At 40.1% G+C, this 16650-nt stretch overlaps 1 protein-coding gene across 2 annotated transcripts in view; it reads left to right on the forward strand.

Moving 5' to 3' along the window:
• Positions 1 to 10282: 10282 nt before the first annotated feature.
• Smp_154610.1 (hypothetical protein) overlaps positions 10283 to 16650 on the forward strand; it is a gene marked incomplete at its 5' end in the record, with an annotated part of 44112 nt that continues 37744 nt past the window's right edge. For both annotated transcript variants that reach the window (XM_018791799.1, XM_018791800.1), the window contains 2 exons: positions 10283 to 10356; positions 15393 to 15663. In XM_018791799.1, the coding sequence (XP_018645026.1) occupies positions 10283 to 10356; positions 15393 to 15663 (345 nt within the window). The remainder of the gene's footprint in view (positions 10357 to 15392; positions 15664 to 16650) is intronic.

Raw genomic sequence — 16650 nt, forward strand, 5'->3', positions numbered from 1 at the left:
GAAACGTAAAAGAGACGGAAAAATACCCAAAGAAAGCGCGCGTATAGTCGGTAAGTCATCGTTGGACTCACGTCCTGAGCATCAGGCAACTCCGCTCAAGTCCAAATGTAAGAAAATATTTAAAACTGTTGTGGATGGGAACAGTTTAACTTCACCAAATGTTGTTGTGAGTCACTCGCTCGACCCACATGACGCTGTTATAAAGAAAGCTAACAGTAAGAAGCCGGTAGCTAACCGGCAGGATCTGACATCACGGTCGAAGGCCGTGAACACGACTTTTAAGGAAGTTAAACAGGTGCCTAGTGTAATCATCTGGAACTTGGAAGAATCGAAAGACACCGATCCCGCTAAGAGACATGCCCACGACCTGCAGTTAGTGGGATCTCTCATCAGAAATATACTGCCCGATGAGGTCCCAGGGGTACATATCTCGAAAGTCATCAGACTCGGTAAATATGTTGGAGGCAAAACCCAACAGAGAAGGATCCTTAAATTAGTACTCGGTAATTTTGAAGAAAGGGACGTAGTACTAAATAACGCACGCAAAACTCGTGACCCAAACATTCGTATTCGACCTGACTGGCCACTTGAGGATCGGATCAAGTGGAAGAATGCCCTAACAGAGTTAAAAACTCGAAAGCTAAACGGTGAAGCGAACCTTACGATTAAGGGTTTTCAGGTAGTCAGGTCTTGGAAGCCAATGCTTCCGAGACCTGTGTGGGTAGAACGTATGTCTCCAAAAACACCGTAAATGTGTGTTACACGAATGCCTGTAGTCTTCGGAATAAGATGTCTGAACTAAGTTTGATGGTAGACGACTTAAATCCGGATATAATTGTTATCACCGAAACTTGGCTCACTGTAGATATAGACTGTTCTCCAGTCATTTCAGGCTACATCTGTGTCAGAAGTGATAGAGTTAGAAGTCGCAAGGGAGGAGGCATAATATTATATATTAGGGACCACTTCCGCATAAACTCGATCATATCGGAGGCGCATGTAAGTGGTACGTGTGAGGTAGTATGTTGTACAATTAGGTCTAGAAACGGGTTAGTGACGATAGGAGGAATATATCGTAGTCCGTGTTGTCTCGCTGACGACTTTATCCTAAAACACGTCTGTTCTCGGAGTAAAGCAGAATGTTGTCTCATCGTTGGAGACTTCAACGCACCCCATATAAACTGGATAGAGCTCACAGCTCCAGGTGGGGGTTTCGATAGAGTCCTTCTATCATTAATTATTCAATGTGCACTTGTACAATGCATCGTAAAACCGACACTTTGACTTGGAACATGATCCGTCATTGCTAGACCTTGTCCTCACACACCACTGTGAAGATGTCGTCGACATTCAACACCTTCCCCCACTGGTGAATAGTGACCATGTCGTACTTTCCTTTAAGTTCCGGATACATGGTATAGAATTTGCATCTGCTCCACCCCGTCCTAATATATGGAGAGCTAATATTCCGGCAGTCAGGGACTATGCTATCTCGATCGACTGGTCGGTCGATGCTGATGGATCGATTGATGATGCATGGAATAGGTTTAAGTCTACGTTCGAATCCGTAACTCAACCGTTTATCCCATGGTCAGCACGTAAGCTATCATATTGCCCTCCATGGATTAATAAGGAAACCCGGAAGCTGTTGAAGCGTAGGAAACACTTCTGGGACTTATTCTTGTCAACAGGTCAGGCATCATTTAAGTGCGAATATAAAAATCCGGAATATATGTAAAAAGACCATAGCTAAATCCCGCACGGCTTACGAACGACAGTTGGCATACGATAGCCGTACCTGTCCGAGGCGACTGTTTTCGTACGTTAAGAGGCGGACGAAACGTAGTGATGGTATCCCCTCGTTACTGTTAAGCAAAAATTCAGCTTTATTGGCTGAATCTGATCTAGCGAAAGCGGAGACATTTGCTAACTATTTCAGTGAAGTCTACTCTACGTGTAGTGTTACAACTACTTGTCCCGTTGACAATGAGATACCAGCCATAGGACCTTTACACGTGACAGAGGATATTGTTCTTCCTTTGATAACTAACCTAAAACCTTGTAAGATACCGGGCCCTGATGGGTTACACCCACGTTTGCTGTCATCGCTTGCGGACATTATCTCAAGACCGCTCACGATGCTCTTCAACATGTCCCTTTCACAGGCTCAACTACCTAGGGATTGGAAAGACGCCATAGTTAGTCCTATATTTAAGGATGGTCAGAGACGGATAGTATCTAACTACCGGCCTGTTAGCCTGACCAGCCTAGTAGTTAAGTTACTTGAGAAATTAATTCGGGCTAAGCTACTGAGTCACATAGATTCGTACAATCTGTTAAATCCCGAGCAACATGAGTTTCGTAACAAGCATTCATGCTTGACTAACTTACTCATTGCGAGAGAGGATTGGACAGCTGCACTAGACAACGGCCTGTATGTCGACGTGATATTCATAGATTTTAGCAAAGCGTTTGACAAGGTTTCACACTTAGGTCTTATGCAAAAGCTCTCGAGCTTTGGAATAACAGGTGCTATACAGGAATGGATAGGAAGCTTCTTATGTGACCGCAGACAGAGAGTGAGGGTCAATGGAACGCTATCCGAATGGAAACCGGTCAAAAGTGGTGTACCCCAAGGCACCATCTTGGGCCCTTTACTTTTCCTTCTGTATATTAATGAACTACCTTTATTACTTAAGTCGTCGACGTTATTGTTTGCGGATGATGTTAAAATCTGGAGAACAATAAGAAATGAGACTGATCGTTGTTATCTGCAAGCAGATTTGGACGAATTAGTTAGGTGGGCTCATGATTGGGGCTTGGAAGTTAATTCCAGGAAGAGCGTGTTCATGCACATCGGACACGATATTAGTTACCACTTTACCATTGATGGTACATCTCTGCCACGCGTTCAAGAGCACAAAGACTTAGGAGTAATTATAAGTCACGACTTAAAAACTACTACGCACTGCAATGCGGTTGCTTCCAAAGGCTATCGCGCGCTATGGTCGCTTCGCAGAGCATTTAAATGCTTCTACGAGGATATGTTTCGAATTTTATATCCCACTTATGTAAGGCCACACTTAGAATACTGTATCCAAGCAGCTAGCCCTTGTCTGATAAAGGATACTAAATCGCTTGAGCGTGTCCAGCGTGTAGGGACAAAATTAGTAAAGGGTCTTTTTAAACTCCCTTACGATGAGCGTTTAAAACGTCTAAACCTTTTCCCCTTATCTTATCGTAGGACGCGAGGTGACCTTATACTGGCATTTCGTATCTTTAATTATGATCTGGGCGTTAATATGTCTTATCTTTTTGCTCCCTCCAGCACTAATAATCTCCGGGGTCATAGCAAGAAGGTTCTGAAACCGCGATCTAATAAACTAAAGGTGGGGTCCCGTTTTTCTCATCGAGTGGTCAATGACTGGAACGCTTCACCAGAACAAGTGGTATCAGCACCATCAGTGAACATTTTCAAAAAGAAGCTGGACCTTCACTGGAAGGAAATCTGTCAGGATTAACACAGGTTCATCAACCTACTATCCTTATTACTGAAGACTGAAGACTAAAGGTTGGTTAGAAGCGCAAAGAATTTGCCGGACTACTGTTGGTAAACGTTGCAGCCAAATTTCTCTTAGAGAAATATCACCAACCTTAAAAGGTCCAGCCAACTGACTCATGTGGCGTAATAATTGAGAGGGTGACTTGTCACCTAGCTCGCACTCATGCAGTAATTGTTGTAGCTTCTTTTCATCCGAAAGTGAGGTACGTTGAATAATGGCCTGTTTCAACTGATCATAGGCATTTGATATAGGGACATTATCTATGAGGTCTGATACCTCAGATGCTACCTCAGTCGGTAGAATTCCAAGCACAAAAGAGTATTTCGATTCCTGTGAACGAATATTACGACGCTGAAACTGCACTTCCACCTGTGCAAACCATATACGTGGGTTTATTCTACTGAATGGAGGCACATTTATAACGTTTAGAGCATGTAACTCTGTTCGGTCGTTATCCTGGCTAATGCCTTCAGATTCGGATGAAAACATTACAAGTATACAAAAAATAATCACTACCAAGAGAAAAATTAGCGCCGTAATGTTTGTAAGTGAACTCAAAACCACGTCGGGCTCACCAGATTTGTGGTGGACCTCAGCGAAAGAGCTTAGTTAAAATATAACAATACGCAAAGTTACCAACAATATACCAAAAGAATTAACACTACAAACCTAAGCGTGTGTCTATGATTAACGCAAAAGGTAACGAATTACAGTTAAATTATAGAAAGGTATATTGAGCAACAAAATGGTAACAGTGTTATGAAATGAATGTTACTTGTAAGCTGCTTTCTGAGATAACAACCACAAATAAGTTCACTTGGTTAACAAAGGTTCCTCTGCACGTGATGGCACCAACAGCAAAATGAAGAAGATTAGATCCTGTAGTATTATTCAGTAATGATCCGGGCCAAATCTCCAACGTAGTGTGGAACGGCCTAAAAGGATGTTATAATACCATTATAATCTTCAATCAAAGGCCGTGGCCATTAAAGCAGAAGAATAGACGGCAGATACAACGTTTTTATTTTAAGAATCGCGGTAGTGAAGTCGTGTTATATATAACCAAACAAAAGTATTCGTTTCTTTACCATTGACACAGAAAAACAATAGATATCGAATATAAGTGTGGTTACATAAAAAGTGTTACAACTAGGAAAAATATGTGATCTTTAATCTGTTGTTACGAAAAATCACTAGATATAAATGTCACTATAACCGTCGTATATTAGGGATTCCATAATTTTGGAAGGTATGGAGAATAACAGTGAACTGCCTGTTGTTCAGACACACAATGACTTGGGAGTCATCATTAGTCAAGACTTAAAAACTACTGCACACTACCGCGTGGTAACCCCCAAAGGTTTTATTTTCCTGTGATCAATACGTAAGGTCTTTAGCCTCGTCGATGCTAAAACATTTTGACTAAATACAGTATTCGTTCGTTCTAAACTCGAGTACTGCATACAAGCAGTTAACCTCTACCTAGACGGAGACAACGAGATGTCGGAAGGGGTTTAAAGGACAGCGACTTATCTGATTCCCGGAGTAGCAAAGCTTCTATGTGACGATCGACTAGCTAAACCAGACTTACTTCCACTGTCACATAGAAAGACCGGAGGTGACTTGGCCACAGGTTTAAATAACTTAATAATAAATTTGCATCTGATATGTCCTCACTTTTTTGTCTTTCAAAATACGGAATTTATTAAGACACCCCAGGAAATTTCAAAACTCCCGAACGTTACTTGTCGGATGAATATCGACTTTTCCATCGAATCATCAACTACGGAATCCACTATCTCAACATCTTCAGTCTTCAGTCTTCAGTCTTCAGTAATAAGGATAGAAGGTCTAGTGACCTATTTTAATCCTTGCAGTTTGTTACACTGTGGAGGTCCAATCTCGTCTTGAATATATCAACAGAAGGTGCTGATATTACGTGTTCTGGTAGAGAATTCCAGTAATTCACTACTCGGTGCGAGAAACGAAACTCCAGACGTAGACGATTTGATCTCGGTTTTTGGACTTTCTTTGAATGTCCTCTCAAATGCTCAGCCCTAGACGGGAGGAAAAGATAGGACATGTTAGTACCAAGGTCATCGTTCAGGATTCGATATGCCAATATTAGATCACCCCGTATTCGCCGGTAAGATAACGGAAATAAGTTGAGGTGTCTCAGTCTGTCTTCATAAGATAGGCTAGATAAGCCTTTTACCATTTTTGTCCCGCGGCGTTGGACTCGTTCCAACATATCCGCCTCATATTTGAAACAAGGACTCGCTGCTTGAATCCCATATTCCAAATGTGGCCGTACGAAAGTTGGGTATAATAATCTAAACATTTCCCCATCCAGATACCGGAAAGATCTACGAATAGACCATAATGCCCTATAGCCTTTTGCAGCAGCAGCCTTACAGTGACTGGTTGTTTTGAGATCATTACTTAGTATGACTCCTAAATCTTTATAGTTTCTTACTTTGGGCAACACTAGTCCACATAATGTGTAGTGATACGAATCATCATAGTTATTTAATTGCATCACAACACTTTTATTAGGGTTTACTTCTAGTGACCACCCATTCATCCATGCAACTAGTGAGTTAAGATCTTCCTGTAAAACTATTCTGTCTGACATACTATATATGGGTCTCCAAATCTTAATGTCATCGGCGGATAGTAGGACGGATGACTTAGCTATAGCTGGTAATTCATTTATATAAAGTAAAAAGAGAAGAGGACCTAAAATCGTGCCTTGGGGGACGCCACTTTTTACTGGTTCCCACGATGAGAGAGCCCCATTTACTCTTACCCTTTGTCTCCTTTCATGAAGAAAGTCACTTATCCAGTCTATGACTGCATAATGGATTCCAAAACTTTCTAGTTTCAATTTAAGACCAGAATGGGAAACCTTATCAAAGGCTTTACTTAGATCTATGAAAATGACATCTACAGGAATATTGCGATCTTTTGCCTCAGCCCAATCTTCTCTTGCAATGAGAAGATTTGTCAAACATGATAGACCTTTTCGAAAACCATGTTGTTCCTTTGACAAAAGATCATGTCTTTCCACGTAGTTTATAACAGCCATCCGAATAATTTTTTCCATTAGTTTTACAACTGCACTAGTTAAGCTGACGGGTCGATAGTTACTAACTAAATCCCTACCCCCAGTCTTATACACCGGACTGATTATTGCGTCCTTCCAGTCTCTGGGCAATCTGGACTGCCGTAGGGACATATCGAACAGCATCGCTAAGGGTTCAGCAATAACATCTGAGAGGGCTTTCATAATCCGAGGATGAATATCATCAGGACCACTAGACTTATCAGGTTTGAGATGCTGGAGTAGGCTTAAAACAGTTTCTTTCTTAATAACTACAGGGTCCATCAACAAGTCGCCACAATCACCATGAATAGGTGATCGTTCCTCATTATTGGAAGAAAAAACTTTACTGAAATATTCCGAAAAAGCGGAAGCTTTTTCGGTATCATTTCTTGCCAAACTTAACGGATTTTCTTGTATCAAAAGTGATGGTATTCCATCACTTCTCTGAGTTCGCCTCTTTATATACGAGAATAACCGTTTTGGACTATGTTTGCAATCCCTAACCAATTGTTTTTCGTATGACCGTCTAGTTCTACTAATTAACGCTTTACAATTATTTCTAATCTTACGATAACTAGATCTGTACTGTTCTAAGCCAGTAGAGATGAACATGTTCCAGTGTTTTTTTCTACACCTAAGGAGTTTCTTAACTTCTTTATTTATCCACGGTGGACTATTGTTCGGTCTACGTGGCACCAAGTATGGTATGAACGGGGACGTTACTGCACTAAACTTGCCTTTAAACACAGTCCACGCCTCTTCAACTGATGAGCTAGTATCTACTGACCAATCTATCTTAGTAGCACAATCCTGAATGGCTGGTATGTTAGCTCTCCATATGTTTGGGTGAGGCTTAATCTGATCGTATATCATATCGCTAGCTCTAAACGTGAATGATAAAACAGCGTGATCGCTATTTACTAACGGGGGTAGAACATTTAGGTTGGCAATATCCTCAGTCTCATGGGTAATTACCAAGTCCAACAGAGAAGAACCTTGGTTTACACCAAAACGTGTAGGTTTGGATACATGTTGTACTAATGCATGTTCCATTACTGTTTCCAAGAGCCTGCTATCAAATGAGTTTATAGAGCATTTCGTGGTCATCTCAGTCCAACTAATGTCAGGTGCATTAAAGTCTCCTAATATCAAGCATCTGTTATTTGCACTCCATAGCCGAATGTGCTCTAAAATAAAGTCATCAGCTAAGCAGATTGGGCTGCGATAGATGACACTGACTGCAAATGTACAACATCCGACAGCGAGTTCACAGATAATGACTTCACTAGTTCCACTATCATGGGATTCGCAAACGGAGGAGCGGATATTTATACTATTGGCTATGTATAGAAGGACGCCACCTCCTTTCCTGCATCTATGTCTATCACTTCTTAAACAATGATATCCGGATAATTCTGGGGTGATATCGAAGTCATGGACTAACCAAGTTTCCGTCACAGCTACAATGAGTGGCCTTAATTTGTCCACCAGTGTTCCTAGCTCGTAGAATTTATGTTTTAGACTACGGGCATTGGCATATAAAACTCCTAGGGGGAACGACCTATCCACACAGGCCTTGGTAGCATTCGCTTCCAAGACCTGACTATTCGAAAACCCACCAATCGGAGATTTTCTTCACCGTTTTGTCGACGGGTTTCTAGTTCAGCTAGTGCCGTCTTCCTTTTTATTCTATCTTCAAGAGATACATCCGGTCGCATTCGAATGTCAGAGTTGTCGTGACTTCGAGCGTTACTTAACAGAAGATTACGTTGTTTCTCCGACCCTAAGATTACCTTAAGGAGTCTACACGGTCGGGGTAGAACACTGTCATCGGCTCTTTTACCTAATCTAACTAATTTTTTGACCTGAACACCTTTAGTGTTATCTGGTAATATGCTACGGATATATTCTCCGAGCCTCTCTAAGTCATGGGTGTGTCTAACCTTAGGATCTGGATCGTTAGACTCTGGCAATTTACTCACAATAATATTCGATGATATTAAATTCCTCTCAGTCGCACTAGGATGATGATCTGCCGTTCTATCAGAGTGCGATAATGCATTGAGTGACTCAGACTGTGAGTTCCTCAATGGCTTGTCAACCAAGTGTGCTTTATCATTAGCTTTTTTTCCTTTCCTTTTCCTCTTTACTGCGGTCCATTTTTGGTCATTCAGGACAGCTGCATTGGGACTATTGGGGACGGTGACGGTTTTATCCGGGTCCTCAATTTCTACTAAAGATACATGATTACTCATGTCAATACCATGTGGTGATTTACTCCTCGTTGGTTGTAACGGAAGTTTCACTTCGTCATTAATTAGAGTAGGTTGTTCAGCGCGTTTTGTAACAGCACTTACAACACTGACACAGTCTTCACTGTCAGTGCTTGCGTTACTAGCGCACCCACTATCTTTCTTTTTACAGGCTAGAGCCAATAGGCTCATAGCCTCTTGAATTAATGTCGTCTTGTTAGTACAGCAGAACATACAAAGCCAGTGCGAGTTAGGCTTAGAACATCTTTTGTATGCAGCTGGACTGAGACGGGTACACATCTTGTGGTACCATTTTTTGCATTCATCGCACTGCATCCCTTCATCTACGGGGAATAAACAGTTCGGCTGTCCACATTTGAATGAACTACCAACCATTGTAATCAGATTAGGTTTAAAAAACAATATGATCACAATAATAGCACAAGCGTCAGAGTATATGCAAAAGAAGGAACCAAGAGACAAAGTTTTCAATAAAATTTCAAACCTTAACTAGATTAATTTAAGTTAAAGTAGACCAAGAATGCTTTTGATACAGCAAATACACAAAAGCAACGATAATCACAACAAGTATGAAAGTCACTGCCCTTTTTGAAACGCGCGCGTACGGTTGATTGAAACTTCATCTGCTGACGCTTGTATGGGTAACTAATAACATGCGATTATCTTATTTTTCATTTCAAAGTTTGAGTTTTGCATTCTATAGTTTGAATTTGGAAAAAAACTGGTTTTAGACGCTCTCGCTTCAAAATATAGCGCTCCCTCGCCATGACCTGGATGTTTACTATGTTAGCGGTCCGTCGGTTGTTTAGTAAAAATGTCATTTTAAGACATTTGAGTGCTACTAAATCTGTTTCGTGTTCAAGTGCCAGATGTATTTCAACCGTTGAAAGCGCAAAGAAAAGAACTTACGAACCAAATTTGGCTCTTCGTTTTTCCGATAATACTGGCTTGACTGATATAGATAAATTTCTGCGTAAACAAAGGATTAAAGGTGCTTTGTACAGCTGCGAAGAAAATGAGCAGGCTTCAAAAGGTTTTTGGGCTCGGATTCTTAAAGGTACAGTACTCGTTTTATTCATGGTAAAGCAGCTGGGGATATGGACTTAGTCGAAAGATATTTAAATATGAGAGTCAAATTAGGACTCCGTGTTGACCCAGAAAAAGTCATAAAAGATATGAATGATGCTGGATTAACCCCTAACGCCGTAGGTTCAGTTTATCAAGTAATGTCGCTTAGTGGACATATGCCTCCTTTATTCATCAAAGTTGTGCTGTCGGAGATATGAATCAAACAAAGTACCATGTCGATACATAACTTTAATTTCAGCTTTTACTTGCGTATGCTCCGAAATGCTGGATTCAAGCCCACTCGTTACATCTTTTCTCAGATTCTACACGGTTACGTGAAAGCTGGGTGAGTGTTCACTGTTTAGACGGTATTTGATTATGATTAGCACTAGATGATGTAGATAGTGTTTTCTGCTCTAATTTCGTCGCTTGTTTACTTTTTGGTATTCTTTCTCACCCCTTGTATCTCGAGTCCCAAAACCTCTTACCATTACATATCTAATCTCTACATCTAACACCGTCGTTGATTTCGTTACTCCGAAATTTGCTTGAGTAATCCAATACCTCTACGGTGACATGATGTAACAACCCAAACTGACGTGCATGTGACAGGTTTTACATTGTATATGGTTGGTTGTCGTTCAGAAGAACGATGAAAGCCCCACGACCAAACCATCCAGCTCAGAGAACAAAACTCCATCAAAACAGTGGAACACGTAGTTATAACGGTCTGAAGAGCTCCTAAACAAACCAGCCTTTTTAATTACGGGACTAACGCGCAAGTTCAGAGAGGCTGTTTGTGACTGACCTTAAAGAGTTCTTTAGTGTCTGAAGTTACGCTCTCAGATCACAACAACATCCAATAATCTGGTTTCTTGTTCAGGTACCTCACGAAGAGCCATCGATCCATGGCGTGGGTAATCGTAGAGTAGCATCTGTCTTCTCGTCTCAAACAGCGCTGGAGTTCATGTTCACTCTAATCTCTTCGTCACTTGATATTGTTCCATTATCAATACTTCCTCGTGGCTTTATCACCATGCACCTCACAATACTGACTATCCGAGCCCACAAGATGTTATTTCTGGTCTCCTGAAACCGCTTTCCGAACTAAGTGTTGAAGCTTTTGGTACCTAAACCTCATATCAAATAGACTTACTTAGCCATGTAGTATGTTTTGTGCACTGTGCTAATAATTGTTTAGTTTCACATCAATATTATTAACGAAACTTCTATCCTGCACGTTTTCGTGCCACACTAACTGGAGAACAGTTTCTAACTTTACATAGCCCAACTACAGTGTATCGATTTTTAGTCAATAAAAATTGATTAGGATATCTAAACTGAATATTTAATAACAAAAAGATCATAAAAATGTATTCAAGTTCTACTGTGTTCACACTGAATAGTTTAATAACAGAAGTCCAGTCTAATTGATATTGATTCGCTTCTCATAAGTTGTAATTCGACATTAAACATCGTCTGTAACCCTGAAATCCCGCGCGGTTGAGGTCTGTATTTCTAAAATATGCACTCAGGACTCAGGCGTGGTCATTCGCTCCAACTCTTGGTGCAATGTGTTCTTTTCCTAACACCCTTTTTCCTTTGAGGGTTACAAGTTGGCTTACATCGTGACGAATTGAAGTAATTTTTGTAAATTGTGGTTCACCCACCCCTAGCGTGTTTCAAGTTCTTCATTGTGGGTGGGGTGGTGGCTGGTTTGGTCTCTGCCATAGAAGTGGTGAACAATTTTTCAGATTCATCAGAGGGAGGTATTAAAAGTTCGGTCGTTTATGTAGCTATTTCCAAACAGCCTGAATGGAACATTGAAGTAGGCCTACCAACTCTAGTTGAAGTTCAAAAAGCTATAGCTAATCTGAAACGAGTAAGAACAGATGGATTAGCTCCACAGGTCTTCAAATGTGGTGGTCCAGTTTTAGCGATAAGTTCGACCGATGTTTTAGCTAAAATTTGGGAGTTGAACGTAATCCCATGTGACTGGTCACAATCATTGGTCGTCCCAACATACAAGAAGGGACCGAAATCATCCTGTGATAACCATAAAGATATTAGTTTGACTAGTATAGCATCTAAAATACTAGCCTTAATAATTATCTGACCCTAAACAAAGACTCGTGAACTGCAAACATGAGAAAATCAGGCTGGCTTCAAACCTGGTCTTGGATGCACCAACCGCATGCATGCTTATTGACATCCGACAATGATGGTTTTTCTTGACTTGAAAGCAGCATTTGACTCTATACGAAGAGGCTCTATGTCAGTGTCTGTCATCGAAAGGTGTACCTCATAGGTAGATAAACTTTGTGAAGGCTCTTTACTGAACACTACCAGTTGAGTCAGAGCTTATGGCGAACTGTCATCTGATTTTGAAACCTCAAGTGGTGTCCGTGAAGGTTGTCCATTATCTCCATTTTTGTTCAACTTCATCATAGACCTACTGCTGGAAATAACGTTCTCGTCGACTGGGTTTTCGGGCATTGATCTTTCAGGAGGTCCACTTATCGACGTAGAAAACGCAGATGACATAGTCCTGTTTGGTGGAAACGCTGGTAAAATGAAGTCTTTTGGTAGGATTGGATAACAATGCAAGGGTGTTTGGGATGCATTTCTCCTTCTCTAAATGCAAGTTGTTACTCCAGGACTGACCTGCATCAACATGATGAACACAAAATTCATAGTAGTTACTTCAATGATAGTAATATATAAAAGACAGATTGTATCTGAGGATATAGTAAAGGCAGAAAGAAAGATATGAAGCGCGTGGTAATCGGCAATCAGGCATACGTAACACGTGGCCAAACCAGTTCAGTCGATGAAGATTTACAACCTCATCAACTGATTTACCATCATCTCCTAATATCCTGTGTCTGATCTCACTATTACTTACCCGGTGATCCCAGTAGATGTGAGCAATATTTCTAAGACATTTGTCATCAGATACTAGTAGCTCACGATTATCTCCTACTCCTAATGGCCACGTTTCGCAGCCGCAAAGTACAAGAGAGCGAACTACTACGCAGTATACTTGTCCTTTTATTGATAGACGGATATTTCATCTTCGCCATAGGTGACGTAAGTTGGCAAAAGCCGAACGAGCTTTCTGAACCGGTGCGGAGATCTCGTCAGACACCAACCCATTAGGACTGATCAGACTTCCAAGATAAGTGAAGTTGTCCACGCGTTCGACTACTTCGCTCCCTATCCTTAGTTCAGGTGTTGACTCAGGCCAGTCCTGAAGCAAGAACTTGTATTTAGAGGAGGAGAAACGCATCCCAAACATCCTGGCATTGTTGCTCAGTGCTACCAGAAAACTATATTTTATCAGCGTCTTCGCACATCCAGCTCTTAGACCTTTCCTATCTAAAAATATCTGACCTTTTTTTCAAATCCCTGCTCACATCCATTCATAATACTGTTCTGAAATATATTAACATGTTTGTGCATAGCGAACACACAAGTTCATTAAGTTTTATTATTACTATGTTTACTGTACTTAAAGTTCTTTGTTTTCCCACTAATTTCATCCTTCTGTAGTGGTGAGAAGTCTGATAGGCTAGACCCATAATCATATGGATCTAGTCGTATAGTGTCTTTATATATTTGATTTTGTATGTTTATTCTACCAAAGATAAAACTATGTTATTGTCTTCACTCCCAACAGTATATATATATATATATATATATAATTCAGTCGCACCATCAGCTGGTCTTTCGACGGAAGTTCTATAGTGAACGAGAACACAAGTGGGGACAACCGCATGTATTTGAATACAAAATTACAGATTCTTTTGGTAAAATCTGAGAACCATACAGTCAATTCATTTTGAAAATGTCAATTGATTGCCTCACACTTAACTGTTTTTCCTGAAAAATGTCAATCGATCGTCTCATTATTTATTTATTTAAACACAAATATTGGTACAAAGGGGCACCATATATATATGCGCCACACAAACCTCATTTGATTTGTGTAAGGGCTGTGATACTGCCAAGGTGCCCACATTGAAGCAGGTGATTTTCTTAGGGGGCTTAACCCCGAGCCTTTGACCTAAAGGCCTAATCCACAAGGCAGTGGAGCATCGTAAGGAGATGCAGTCCCATGGTAGCCGGTGACCAACGATTGATTCATACGCCATTTGTTCCCTCAGGATACTGGAGCCCATGTGTACCGTTGGTCTGGAATCAAGGTCTTCCAACTTCCCTGGGTGGATTTTCCGTGTCCACCGACCCGGTTAAAGCGCTAGACATTCGCTTTTTGTCATCTAAATTTCGTAAACAACACCCCTACCGTGAGAAGACAAATAGTAGGACTTCCCTGGTAGAGGCTGTATACGCGTGGCCATGTGAGAGCATTTCGAGAAGGAGAGCTAACTCTCTCCACTCTCGACCGTACCAGGGCATTTGGGGGCATACTTCATTGTTCTTTCGTTTCCACACTAATGACTTTTTTCCCTTCAATCTTCTTATCCTTTTGCCATCAGACATTTCACTTTCTATTGATGATGCATACTACTTATATCTGTCTACATCCGTAGCACACATCACAGTTCTACTAGTCGATCTTACCTCTAGATTGGTACAATCCATCGTGCCTCAAGTGAAGTGTTATGTCGGTCCACAAACATACCATCTTAATTTTAAGTCGTTTACATTTTATCCACATGATTATTTCCACCTCCATGCTAAAGCTTCCAACCTCAAGCCACTCCTGCCTAAGATATTAGTTATAATCACCATTCAAATATATTTTTTATCAAGTTTTAGTAATATTTACTTGTTCTCGTTGTGATTTTATGCCCGGCTTTCAACACGTGATTTATTCACCAGTCGAAATACGACTTATTCAATCTTAGCAGTGTGTCAAACCAATGTCGTTCAACCGGTATAAACAGCCTAGCGTCCGTATTTATCCTTTATCCGCCTAGCCCTTCCAGTTGAGTCCAGAACACCAATGACAGCTTCTGTTATGCGAATCATTTATTTCAAGCATACTCTGTTTATACACCAGACAGACAGACCGCATCACATCGTAAAATAGAAAATAATATTTGTACAAGATCAAGCCAAATGTGGCTGTGAATGTGGGAGACGGTAATTAATAAACCGAACATAATTTGGGGACAGTAAATCGTATAATAATAATTCATAGGTCAGAATGAAGCTTATAATAAGATGAATATAGATATTCATAATCTAGTTACTGAGCATATATATATATTGATCCATTAATAGAATTCAGAATTTACGCGTAATTTAATCTTCACTAGGATATAACAGTTCTGAACACTAAATAGAATTGTTTGAAATACCTTGGTTTTATTTTAAGTTAATTTGTGTTCTTTAAACTTCAAAACAACCTTTCAGATTACCTGAGGAAGTTTCTTCTACGCAGGAAATACTATCTCAAATGGGTTTGTGGCCATCGAAGTTTGCCTATGAAGGCCTTTTGTCCGCTTACGCTGATATTGGTGACAAAGACAGTTTATTACGAACTCTGGATGAGGCTTACGCTGTACTCCCTTCAATAGAACACAATAAGACAACAGAATCCCGTCAAATCTCACCTGTTTTACTTTTGGATCTGTACACAAGATTAGTGTGTTCGCTGGGGTATACCAATGCAACGTGCAGTGAGGTATTGGATCAAATTATTGTTGTAGATATTTAAACTTGGTATTTTATTCTGTTAAATTGTAAGTCGTGTCAAACTAAAATGTAAAGAATTTTTCCAAATTATATTAATTGTTCAACATACTACCATAGATGTCACTTCATACAATCTACAACTTGAGTGACACTGAAGCAACCAGAGTTCACATTTTATCAGCTAGAAACTTTCTAAACAATAAATTTCACCTCATAATAATAAAGTAACTTGAAAAGCCGAATTGAAGTGATTTTTTTGTGAAAACATGTAATGTCCCATGAATTTCTGCATTCAGAATTGTGTGGGGGTAAACAGGTGAATGTAGATCAGGTTCTCGTTTTTTTTAATATAACAAAATGCATTAAATTCACTTAGTATTGTTTGTTTGAATCTTCTCATTAATGTTTAGGACTGCAACTGGTCAGTCTCTTATTGGCACATGTGTATACTGTGCGTATTGCCTCGATATAGCCTTATTTCACAAGCATTATAAGCAAAATGTAATAGCGCAGAACATTTTATTTAAAATGTTAACAGTTTCATCGAAACTAATCTCTCGTGGATGTTTAGGCAGGATATGGTTTTTATACTTCTGATGTTCATTAGGACCAAGCTTCTGTAAGAGCAACCGGACTCTCTTTGTGTCATCCATAGCAGCAAATTCTACTCGAAAAATATCTTCAATTCTGCCAAACCATGCTTCAAAAGTGTGACCGCTGTCTGCATCGAAAATAAATTCTGGAATTGGATTAAGATATGACTCTATGCTTTTATGTTCTGGAATATCTTGCTGAATAGACATTTTTGCCAAAAGTGCTTCCATGAGTTGTTGTTGAGAAGCTAACATCTGCTGCTGCTGCTGTATTATTAACTGCAACTGTTCTTGAGAAATTGACATTCTTTTTTTTTTTAATGTGAATAATAATAATAATAAATCCAAAAAAAAAACACCGGCGAATATTATGGATTATTTAT

The sequence above is a fragment of the Schistosoma mansoni genome (assembly GCF_000237925.1).
Source record: "Schistosoma mansoni, WGS project CABG00000000 data, chromosome 1 unplaced supercontig 0071, strain Puerto Rico, whole genome shotgun sequence".
Lineage (NCBI taxonomy): Eukaryota > Metazoa > Platyhelminthes > Trematoda > Strigeidida > Schistosomatidae > Schistosoma > Schistosoma mansoni.